The sequence below is a fragment of the Protopterus annectens genome, chromosome 4.part0 (genome assembly GCF_019279795.1).
Source record: "Protopterus annectens isolate FY-2018-M chromosome 4.part0, PAN1.0, whole genome shotgun sequence".
Lineage (NCBI taxonomy): Eukaryota > Metazoa > Chordata > Ceratodontiformes > Protopteridae > Protopterus > Protopterus annectens.
In genome coordinates this window covers 935,917,111-935,929,802 of record NC_056733.1, presented here as the reverse complement: position 1 = coordinate 935,929,802, position 12,692 = coordinate 935,917,111, and the positions used below count along the sequence as shown (strand labels likewise).

Here is a 12,692-nt window from a genome sequence, read left to right as displayed (position 1 = left end):
CTTCCCTGCAATATCACTCCTTGGACTGAACATTATTCTGCCCACAGATTCCATTTATTTCTATGTAATTTGCCATTTCCCTTTTCTAAAGACACCACCTCCAATTATTGTATGCCCTTTGCAACATTTCTATTGCATTTGGTTTTGTTTTTGACTTCCATTTCCTAAGAATTGCTTTTCTGGCAGCCAAAAGCAATAAACTTTGATGACCACATCGCCACAGTAGTCAGGAAATCCTTCTATGTGGCACACCATCACAAAAGATTTCTCATCCAGAAAAAAAAGAGGTCATTGTTCCCCTCTACTCATCACTTATTAGACCCATTATAGAGTACAACGCCCCTTTTGTTATGTACCTCACAAGACATCTACAACAACTGGAAAGGCCACAAAAATACCTCACAAAAAGAGGATTACCGGTCTCAAACAAATGCCTTATGCAGACAGTCTCAAAAAACTCCAGCTCTACTCTGTCACATATCTCCTACTCACAGACAATCTCTGCCTAACATAAAAAGCTACGTCAAACCCAAAGCTGTTGGACATACTGCACTTAAAGGACTCCCAACCCCTCCGAACCACACGCTCCAGGGACCTAAATACCTCACTAAGAGCCGCACAATCACAGCCTTTAAGGCAAATTAACATACCTCATATACCAGTAATAGGCGACTCTATAGTCAGGCACACTGACGTCCCACTCACTAGGCTGGACAAGGAGAAGGTTACTGTTAGCTGCCTGTCGGAAGCCAGAATCCGCCACATAACACAAGCACTCAGGTCACTCCAGAACAAGAACAAATATGACTTGTGTCATTGTTCATGTTGGTGTGAATGACCTGAGACGTACCTCCCTGGACTACATGAAAAGCGACATGGAAGAGCTCTCTGATCATGTAACCCAGGCGGGTATGATCCTAACCCTGAGTAGCATCTTGCCCTCACCAAGAATGATACTGCAATATAAAGAAAAAATGATCAATTTAAACAATTGGCTAAGCTTCTGGTGTCATTCAAAGGAAACCCAGTGTCTTTTAGCCTGGGACGACATGCTCGACAAGCCTCGATGCTTCGCTAGAGACGGCTTGCACCTGTCACCCCTAGGCTTTCGAATACTGACCAAGGCTCTTGCTGACCCCATAGTGCCTTTTTTAGGCAAGGCTCAAAAGTCAAACCCACCTCCGTAAACAGCACAAATAAAAAAATGAGGGTTACGCTACTCAATGCCAGGAGTTTAAATCTCAAAATGCACGCGCTCAAAGCACTCAGTATGGAGAACACTGACATCTGTGCAGTAACTGAAGCCTGGTTCAAGGCTTCACAGAGTACTCCAGCACTACCGGGCTACAACTCATACCACACATTTCGGCCACAGAACATGGACCGAAACACAAAAGGAGGGGGTGGTGTACCCATATTCATCAAGGATACCTACACCTCCAGGTTAGTGGCGCAGCATGACACCTCAGAGATCATCCATGCGCAACTAACATCAGGCAAAGCTGCAATGCAAATTGTGGCCTGTTACAGATCACCCTCCATGACCCAAGGACCACCACTCCACCTTTCTGGAGACACTGGAAAACATGAAGGTCCTACTGAACACCCTGATATTGGGCGATTTCAATTACCCTACCATTAACTGGGAAAACTACTCAAGTAGAAACTCCCAGGTCCAATGCTTCCTGGAATTTATCAACTCAAATGCCATGGATCAGCTGGTAAACCCCCCTACCAGAAGTGAAAACATATTGGACCTGGTCATCACCAACATGGGCGACAGGTTCCACACCGGAGGTCAGTCACTGGTTAGATCAGACCATAAACTAATCACTTTGGATGTCCACACCACACACCCACCTCCAAACCAAGGAAACCACAGTGAAAAACTTTTCTAAAGCAAACTTCACCTTACTTAAGGCAGAGGTGGTAAGTTTCACAGCCCCCACGCTAAAGGATAACAGTGTCCAAGGTACAGGAACCTTTACAAATGCACTCTATGAGCACCTAAAATGATGCATGGATCGTGCCATCCCTAACAAAACCAAGACTCACTCCCCTAACAGAAGGAAACCAGTCTGGTGGACCCCTGCCATAAACAGGCTATACAATAGAAGGAGGACACTAGTTCAGAAAAAAGCAAATCCCAAGAAGGAAAGACATCCCTGATCAGTATCAGTAAGAAACTAAGGTCCCTCATAAAATCATCCAAGGCCAAGTTCGAAAGCAAAAAAATCCAGGATTCGAAAGATAACCACAAAGCCTTCTTTAGCTATGTCAAGAATCTAAGTGGCAACTCATACATATATGCTCTGAGCTAGTGCAAAATAGCACAAAATATACTGAACCCACTGATATTGCCAATATCCTGGCAGATAAGATTCAGTGCAAACTTCACCCTCCTCTCACCCCCAAAAGGGCCCACAATACCGGAAAAGTGTAGTGTCCCGGAAATCACAGACACAGGTGAAAACAGCCCTTTCAAAAGTAAAAAAGCACAGCGTCAATGGGGCCAGATGGTGTCCCAGGCTGCGTCTTGCACAAACTACAGAACGAACTAACTCCTCAACTAAACACACTGTTCAACCTTAGCCTCTCCACAGGCTACGTGCCCATAGGATGGCGCACAACGGTTACTCCACCCCACAAAGGAAGGGCCACAAATGACCCTGGTAACTATTGCCCCATAAGCCTGACTAGCCTGGTCTGCAAGGCTATGGAGCGCATCATCATGGAACTCATTAACAAAGACAGTGGGAACCTCCAAACACTTGACCCAACCCAGTTCGGCTTTGTTACGAGCAGATCATGCCTACTAAACCCGGTTGACTTCTTTGAGACAGTCACCAAGGCCATAGATGAGGGGAAGGTAGTTCACACAGCCTACCTTGACCTCGCCAAAGCTTCTGACACCATTCCCCACTCGGGAATTATAGAAAAACTCACCAGCCTGAACATAAACCCCTACGTCACGAGCTGGGTTGCCAACTGGCTTACAGACACAAAACTCACACGGTAAGAATAGCGGGCTCCAGGTCCGACTCTAAACAAGTCACAAGTGGTGTCCCACAAGGCTCGGTCCTGGGACCCCTACTGTTTGGCATGTACTTCTCAGAAGTACAGGCAAACACAGGAGGACTATGGCTAACCAAGTACGCCGATGACTGCAAACTGGGAGCCATAACGGACTCTCCGGCTGACACGGACATTCTCCAAAAGGGCCTTACTGAGATGGACACCTGGTGTCAAAGTCATGGTCTCAAGCTAAATGCCAAAAAATGCATAGTCATCCCATTTGGGAAAAACAAAACACCCATGAATTACCATATAGGTGGCAGCCTCCTTAATACAGAAGAGGTAATAAGAGATACGAGGACCCAGGTATATAGTAATCTCTCCTTTGACAATCATATTGCCAAAGTAGTTAGGAAATCCTTCTATGTAGCCCATCAAATTACTAAAGGGTTTGCATCTAGAAATAAAGAGGTTATAGTGCCCCTCTACTAGTCACTCATCAGACCCATCATAGAGTACAATGCTCCATTTGGGAAGTACCTCACAAGACACTTCCAACAGCTGGAAAGACAACAAAAGTACCTCGCCAAGAGGATTACTGGCCTCAAAACATATGTCCTATGCAGCCTGACTGGAAAAACTCCAGCTGTACTCAGTCGCATATCGCTTACTCAGAGGTGATCTCTGCCTGACTTACAAAGCCATGTCCAACTCAGAATTGACGGACATGCTCCACCTAAAGAAATCCAAGTCACTGTGAGCCACTCGTTCTAGTGAGCTAAACCTCGCCACAACAAAAAATAGAACATGCTGGAGGGATAGATTCCTGTCATATAGACTCCCGATGCTTTGGAACAAAATTCCGAACTACGTTGGGCACAGCCCCTCACTAACACTCTTCAAGAGAAACCTTGACGAGTGGATGGGTAACAGAAAATACACCCCTGGGATCACTTCATTGGCTCTTCTTGACAGAGGCTCAGTTAATTAATCAATGGGGCAGCGAAAGCGGACACACTCTGGCTAGGCTTATGAATGCCCTCGGGCAGATAGCCTAGTACCTACCTATGAACCTTGTCACCACAATAAACAGAACATGCTGAAGGGATAGATTCCTGTACCAGAGACTTCCCATACTCTGGAACAAACTACCCATTCAGGTCAAGCAAAGCTCCTCATTGGCCCTCTAAGAAAAACCTTGACGACTGGATGGGAAATAGAAAATTCACCCCGGGGATCACCTCTGCAGCACTGCTCGACAGGGACACAGGAAAATAATTTTCTTGGGTGGTGAAAGCCAGGGAACCTTTTTGTCTAGGCTTACATAAGCCCCAGGGCCAATAGCCTAGTACCTACCTATGAAACTATGAACTTAGTAGAGCATTTTTGTGTCTAGCAAACTGAGTTTCTATATTCTACATTAAAAGAATCATTCCCTTAGTTAAAATAATTTCATCCCCAACACTTCTGACAAAGTACTCTGTTGGGAATTTCTAAAATCTATCAGCACTTCACATTCTCAAAAATATATATAAAATAAATAAATAAATAAATGTTGCCAGGTGTGTTACATTTACAAAATAAAACATGTCCCTAGGTACCCCTCTCTTCCCCATCACATCTGCAGCAATTTCTGTCTACATGTGGAAAAATTCTCTGAAATCTATTTGGGGTATAAAAATCCTAAACTTGTAGATTTTGATTTGTACTTGGGAACCATAAGTATTCTCCCGTTGTTTCTCTGCATATTACCCTTCCATTCTCGTATGACCGTCTTTTTAAACCTCTTTTGTTTGCTTTTTATAGTTCGCATGCATAATTTCATATGCCCTAACTATCCATTTGTTTTACCACATTTCCTGTTCTAGACTCGGTTATAAACTCAACCAGTCTCAACTAATGCTCCCCTATTCCTTTCTCTGTGTATATATTCCATTACCAATCCGTAGCACGGAATGCGGTCTCCAACCCACTTTAACTTTTCCCGTACTTCCTCACAATACATTTGTTCCTTTGCTAATTTTCACCTATAAATTCCACCCCATCTTGCCCATTTTCTGTGCCCCTACTTACAATCATTCTTATTGGTAAAATCTCTTTTTCCCATCCCTGTGTTAGCCAACTTCACAAAATATTTTCTGCTCCTTTGTACATATAATATTCTATATGGCTGTGACTGTTCTCCTTCACTCCTTACTTTATGACCCCCTACCCCCCCCCCCGTTTCATCATTCATGTCCACTTCAATCTGTACTCCTTCTGCGACTTAAAGCTTGATTGATTCCTTCAGAGGTGAGTTAAGTAAAAGGGGAGATTCCTAGAAAGGTGAGTTAAGTAGGAGTGGAGATTACTGCAGAGGTGAGTTAAGCAGGAGGGGAGACTCAACAAGAGTGGACGCTTTGGTTAGATCGATAACAGCAGTGGTAATGAGGATGTTACCTGCGATGGTAATGAGGATGTTACCTGCGATGGTGTATACATCAGTCTGAAAGCTACAGTCAGTCAAGAAGCCACACTACTTGAAGGGGATTATCCTGTAGGTTTCAAGACAGTTACAGACATGAGTGCAAATTAGTTTTTATATATTTTGTCAATGGCAGGCATGATGGAGATGGGGCACAAGTTTAAGGGGAGCCAGGTTAAGTGAAGGTTTAGGCCTCAATATTATTACTGCGTTTTGTCAATGGGAAGTTCATTAGTTTATCAAGAAGGTTTTAAAAGACACAGCAGAGTAGTATGGAATGGACATTGTACCAATGAAATTTTTTGCATGCTTAGATATAGTCATTTAAAGTAAATTTCCCGTTATGGTCTGTGCCAGTAATGGAATTCCTGAAAATTAAAAACGTAACAGTTTTGTCAGTTGTGATATGGTACTCACAGTGCCATGGTACTGTGCCACAGAGCCACGGTTCAGGGTGGCTGTCATGGAAGACTGCAGACTTCTGGAAGAAATAAAGGGATAGCAAAGAGACCTCTTTTCATCAAGGTTCAGTAACAGACAGAACTGATTGAAGGGCTGTTTTGTCGAAGTCGGAATTACACTTGTGGGCTTCTGATGTGCACATTGCAAATGCTTGTATTATCAATGGAAGTGTTGCAGAGTCCAGATTTCTAGCTGAATGTCACCTGCTTGTACAAATAAAATCATTGTTATGAGAAAGGGTGGAATTTGAAGCATGAAAGTTTGCTTGAATGGTGGTTGAACAGACATGTTGTAAAGGAATTTAGGAGAGTTAACTCACCATAGATGTGTAGAAACATAAGGCTATGGAATATACCATGAATTACTACAGTTGCATGATGAAAGTGTCTCAAAATAGTTGTATTATTCATTACTGGGATAAATCTATTTAATACAGTCTGTCATGTACTTTAAATATTTACCACAGAGTGCAGTTCAGTTAATAAAATTATGATAAGAAAATCAGGCCAAGTATATAAAACAGAATATAAAAATGATAATCTCCAGGATAAAGGGTGGTTTGAAGTAAAGTCCAAGAAACAGTAAAAACAAATGCATAAAAATGAACCAACCATCCACACCTGTAGCTTAATACAAAGGTTTATTTATTCCACAAATAAAACCAGGTTAGTACTTTCATGCAGTCCACTGCACTTCATCAGACAATAAAACACACAGATAATAAGTTCCTTTAAATAATACAATCAATTATAATCAACCAATAAAAAGCTGAACCAATGGAGTAATCTCCTTGCCTTAAGGGCAGGTTTTAAAGAAACAGATGTATTGAGCCCTGGTGGTTTACGGGCTTGCATACAAATAATCCAAATTAATTCCATTAATTCAACTTGATTTACCAGATCACCTTCTGTAGGGGTGACATTTAGCTTTTGTAAAACCATAAAAAAATCTGTGTCGGAAATTCACTAATATGCTTATTTAAAGTATTAACAGTGTCACTCATATGAATTGCTCTTATATGCTCTGAGATCCTGTCTTTTAAAGAGTGATTTGTCTTTCCTATGTAGAAACAACTACAAAATTATACACATAGCTAGGTAAAGTTTTCAGACATACAGTCTGCATAAAATATAGGTATAAAACATCTACCTGTTACTGGATGTAACATACTGCTATCTGAAATAAACTTGCAAGCACTACAATTATGATATACAAATGTTCCTTTCCTACTGCAAAGTGCATTTTGCTTTGGATTACAATAACATAAGTTTCTTCAAAGAGAGAGAACAGGGTGTAGTACCTACTACCCTTTTGACAGACTCATCTGTTATTAACACAGCGTAATTTTTCCATACTATAGTGCAACTCCTACCTTTATCACTGGTGTAAGTTAACAGCAGTTTAGCATTAGAATAAGCCTGTCTATTCATTTTTCCCCGCATTTCTACTGGAGAAAGGATTTGGCTACACCATCTCTCTCTGCCCTTAAGGCAAGGAAATTGCTCCATTTGTTCAACTTTTTTATTGGTTGATTATAATTGATTGTGTTATTTAAAGGAACTTATTAATCTGTTTTTTTATGGCCTGATGAAGTGCAGAGGACTGCATGAAAGTGCTAACCTGTTTATATTTGTTATAATAAATAAGCCTTTGTATTAAGCTACAGCTGTGTATGGTTGGTTCGTTTTTATACATCTGTTATTAATGAGGCCAAGTAGCACAAATAGATATACTCTGCAGCTACATTCTGAATGAAACAAGTAGACAGCTGCAATAACGAAATACAATACCCTAATGAATGAGTCAAGTAGAAAAAATGTAAAGTACACGCCATATTCTGGAAATTATTGCTGCAGCAAAGGGGCTCATGGCTTTTTCTCCTCGCCATCAAAGTCTGAAGTTTAGTCCTGATTGCAAGTCACCATTTGGGTGACGTTTGCACGATTTCCCAATGACCGTACGAGTTCAATTCAGGAATTCTCATTTCCATTCAGAAACATGACAAATGACCGGCTACCCATGTATGCTTGAATTTTCTTTGTCACTGTAACCAAAATCTTGGCCGAGGGTCAGAGAAGGACCAATTTAGTTGCCTTCTTAAATTATTTCATGGTAGCAAAACTATTCTCAAAGCTGTCATGAAGCAACCTTCTACAAATTCTCAGCATAAATTGCATCTTCTTCAAAACCTGTTTCCAAAGTGGGGGTGTGAGGTGGGGCAACTGTCAGTGGCTACAGTGCCTAGTCCTCAACTCTGAAGGCAACACACACTGACAAACATGAGCTTGTGCTTAAAGGAGGACTTCTAACAGCTACGCAGAACTGCAAGGCAATCCCTAGCAGAAGGGAAAGGTGGTGTACAGATGTACAGACATCCACTGAACACAGACTGCCAGGCAGTGCAGCATGGGACAGCAAAATGATGACAGCAGAACAAAACATCGTGCACTGCTCAGCGGGTAAGGGCCAACTACCCCGTAAGCAAATATAAATAATACGGGGGCCTCAGTGGCCACATATAAAGCAGCAGGAGCACCTGCAGATTTTTGTGCTGGTGTATCTGCTTATGTACCGCAGCCTCGTGACAGGCTCTGTCTGATCCTTTCATACACCATCTGCTTCAGCCAGCTTACCGTAACATACCCTTTAATTTAATTATCTGCATCACTAAGACAATATTTAAGATTTTTTTTTAAATCTTGAAATACATTTTATACTGTCTTTTTACTCCTGAACAACTGTTAAAAATGGAAAGGTAGTTATTTAGCCCAAAACACACCTTTTCGAACTGATGCTTCCCTTCTCTGGTGTTGATGCTAGAAAAGGTTCATGCAACCCACAGTGATGCAGATCTCACACATGATACAGCTTCCAAAAACAGTTAAGAAAATAGTAAAACAAATTTACAAAGTGTAACTTCTGTCAAGTCTCTCAAAAGTGAGAGAGATTCTTTTGTATACAGTTTAAGACTTACCAAATGTTGCAAGGCCGCATACTCTTGTTACATATTTCTTCTTTGCTCTTGGTATTTTGGCTATTGTAACCTTCTGAGGTACTGTTCGCTTTTTCTGTTTAATTTGACCTCTACCGCCTTAAAGAAAAAAATGTGTACTTGAAACATTGTTACTCCATGCATGCATGTCCCCCCCTCAACAAAGAAAAGCACTTAATCATCTTTTGTATACTACAGTACACCAAATCGGCATGGCTCACAAACAGTCGTGTAAAATCTTACCATAACCACAGATGTCCTTTTCCGCGTTGCAGTATTGTTGGTGTGGGACTTTCCGCCTCAAGCGACCCGTACGTCAGCTCCTATTACAAAAGTGTCTGCTTGGCTGTTGTAATTGCGTGGGACACGTCACACATAGGGCCATAAACCAGGGATATTAAACGTGATGTCTGCACGCAGAGACCTCAGAACTTGAAATCCCGGCTGGAGGGAGTAGCCAGTGATGTCAGTCAAGGAAGCCATTATGTGGTTAAATAGGTCACAGGATAGGGTATAACCCCCCCCTAAGAGAGATCAGGAACAGAGAGAGAAAGGATAAGAGGGTTTGGTGGGTGGGAAGGAATACTGCAACACGGAAGAGGACATATATGGCTATAGTAAGACTTTACACAACTATTCTATGTCCTTCTATTCCTGTGTTGCAGTATTCTTGGTGTGGGAGAGTACCACAGCTTAGTTGGAAGGAAGGGTGGAGGTAGAAGAGGCTGATTTCACAAAGCCCTGCAGGACTGCTCTAGCAAATCCTGCACGTGCTCTGGAGAAATTGTCTAACTTGTAGTGTTTGGTGAAAGTGTGAATGGTAGACCTTGTGGCGGCTTCTAGTATGAAAGTGGTATCCAGGCCTTTTAAGAAGGCTATGGAGGATGCCACTGTCCTGGTGGAGTGAACTTTAACTCCCTGTGGGAGCTTTTTGACATGGAGTGAACATAGACAAATGGCTTTTCTAATCCAACATGTGATGGTTTGTTTGGAGACTGCCTTGCCCAGGGCCCTGGGGTGGAAGGAAACAAAAATCCGATTGGATTTTCTAATGGATTTTGTCTAGGTAAAACCTTAGCTGCCTGTTACATCCAGGGAGTGGAGTGTTGCCTCGCTATCATTGGTAGGAGAGGAGTAGAAGGTGGGTAGATGAACAGATTTGTTTAAGGACAGATCATTGACCATCTTCGACATAAAGGAAGGATCAGTTCTTAATGTTACCCTGTCCTTGTGAAAGGTAGTGTATGGAGGGCAGGCCATTAGGGCATGTAATTCAGACACCACCTTCGCCATAAAGGAAGGGTTAGTTCTTAGTGTTATCCTGTCCTTCTGGAAGGTAGTGTATGGGGGCAGGCCATTAGGGCCTATAATTCAGACACCCTTCTAACTGAAGATATGGCCACTAGCGGGACTGTCCTCCATGTGCACATTTGCAGAGTACTCATACTAGCAGGTTCAAATGGAGACTGGGTTAGATTTTCCAGGATGAAATTCAGGTTCCAGGGTGGTGGAATGGGTTTTCTTGGATGGCTGATGCGCAAGACCCCTTTTAAGAATAGCTTCACATCAAGCCTGGCGTGTAGGGGAGGGTCTAGTGACAGACAGCTGAGGTTGCCGAAAGGTGGACTTTCACTCTAGAGTAAGAGAGTCCGCCCTTTACTAATTAACACACATAGGCAATAACTGGGGGGTTTGTGATGCACGGATCCCTGCCGTTGTCCAGACAATTTTGAAAATCTTTCCCATTTAGCAAAGTATGATTTTTTTGTAGTAGGTTTCCTTGGCTTCCCCCAGGACTGGAAGTACGTCCTCTGAGTAGTGGTGCCTGAAGGGAATTAGAAGTTTATCACCCACAGTGTCAGTGACAACATCTGCAAGTGTGGGTGGATGAGGGATCCTTTTTGTTGTGTCGGAAGGTTCACCTTATGGAGCAACTTGTAGTCGCTGCCCTTGGCTACATTGAGAAGTAGGGAGAAAGAACAGCTGTGTACACTTACCATAAATGTAGATGTTAGAGTGTATTCACTGTTGCAGTCATTACATTAGGGTAATCCTGCTGGCAGGCTGCCCTCAGCCGGCCTGAATTCTAAAGTCTTGGGGTCCTGCATCGGCTGCTGTCACCCCTTCCCTGACGTCAGGGGTATAAAAGAAGCAGCCGCCATTTTCTTCAGTTTTTCTTGCCCCAGATGTCAGGTGCCCCCAAAAAGGGTAGCCAAACATATACATACATACATACATACACATATATATATATATATATATATATATATATATATATATATATTTCAGAAATACACCAATATAAAATTTACCTTCATCTATAAGCAAATACACCACATAGGTAGTATAAATCAGAGAAGGAAAGGTAAGATCCAAAAGAAAAAAAGGGGGAAGGCGGATGGGTAACCTGGACTGCAACAGTGAATACACTCTAACATCCACATTTATGATGTGTACACAACTGTACTATGTTCTTCGTGTTTCATGTTGCAGTCATTACATTTGGATAGAGTCCCAAAGCTATGGTTGGGAGGCTGGAACTAGACAGCAGTAGGAGCGGCTATGAGGCCCTGCAGAACTGCAGTGGCAAAGCCTGCCCTGGATTTAGAGTAGAGTGGCAGATGATAATGCTTTGTAAAGGTGTGCACTGAACTCAAAGTAGCTGCTTCTAAAATGTCTCTGGTTGGTACTCCCCTGAGAAAGGCTGCTGAGGTGGCTGCAGCTCTGGTGGAATGAGGCCTAATGCCCTTAGGCACTGGCTTGCCATGGTGTAAGTAGCAGAAATGAATGCAGTAGCCTAACCACTTAGGCTTTCCTTCTGATCCTGCAGCATATGCCACTAGTAATTGCTGGGTCTATATTAGAATATCTTAAGATGTAAGCACCGAATGTTTAAATGTCGAACTGTATTCAGCAAAAGCTGAAAATATCGAAGCATCAGAAAACCGATTTTTTTCCTAGGGAAAGAATTCGGTTGTCCATTTCTGTTGATTCGGTATTTTCAGCACTGTGGTGGAAAGTTACGGGTTGGCTTCAGGTAAGTGTGCGATTAAGTGTGGATTAGGTTAGTTAGGGTGCGGGTTAGGTATGTGTGCGATTATGTGGATGTGAGGGTTAGGGTGGGTTAGGTGAGTTAGGGTTAGGGAGCGGGTTAGGTATGTGTGCGACTGTGTGGATGTGAGGGTTAGGGTGCAGATCAGATAAGTGTGCGATTGCGTGGACGTGAGGGTAAGGGCGGGGTACGCGAGTTAAGGTTAGGGCGTGGGTGAGTGTGCGGTAGTGACAGACCTTAGGGTTAGGGTTTGGGATAAGGTAAGTGGATAGTTAGTGTTGTGTGTATAGTTTAGTGTAGAGGTTAGGTGTAAGATTTTAGGTGTATGTGTGTGGATTGCTGTTTGTTTGGTGTGCTTGTGTTGTGTGTATGTGTTTTGGAACAGCAAATTTTTTCCCGAGGAAAAAATTAGCTGTTCTGTATGTTCATTGTTTTCAGCTTTCGCTGAATACAGTTCGACATTTAAACATTCAGTGTTTACATCTTTCGATATTCTAATATAGACTCTAATTGCTCTGTCTTCCTGAAAGCTTTGGTTCTGTCCAAGTAGAATCTAAGCTGTCTGTGTACGTCCAAAGAATGCAGAATTATCTCCCCCTTGTTCTGTGGATTTGGGTAAAAGGTTGGCAGATGGATGGCTTGGTTAAGAGCCACACTGGACACTACTTTAGGCATAAATGTTGGGTTTGTCCTCAGGGAGACCCTGT

The 12,692-nt window shown here is 42.5% G+C and overlaps 2 protein-coding genes across 3 annotated transcripts in view; both read right to left on the bottom strand.

Moving 5' to 3' along the window:
* CCDC62 (coiled-coil domain containing 62) overlaps positions 1–12,692 on the bottom strand; it is a 1,334,937-nt gene that overhangs the window by 758,420 nt on the left and 563,825 nt on the right. The gene's annotated exons all lie outside the window — the stretch shown is intronic.
* The window catches only part of DENR (density regulated re-initiation and release factor), a 486,191-nt gene that overhangs the window by 87,975 nt on the left and 385,524 nt on the right, over positions 1–12,692 (bottom strand). For both annotated transcript variants that reach the window (XM_044068910.1, XM_044068911.1), the window contains exon 6: positions 8,916–9,032. In XM_044068910.1, coding sequence (XP_043924845.1) covers positions 8,916–9,032 — 117 coding nt within the window. The remainder of the gene's footprint in view (positions 1–8,915; positions 9,033–12,692) is intronic.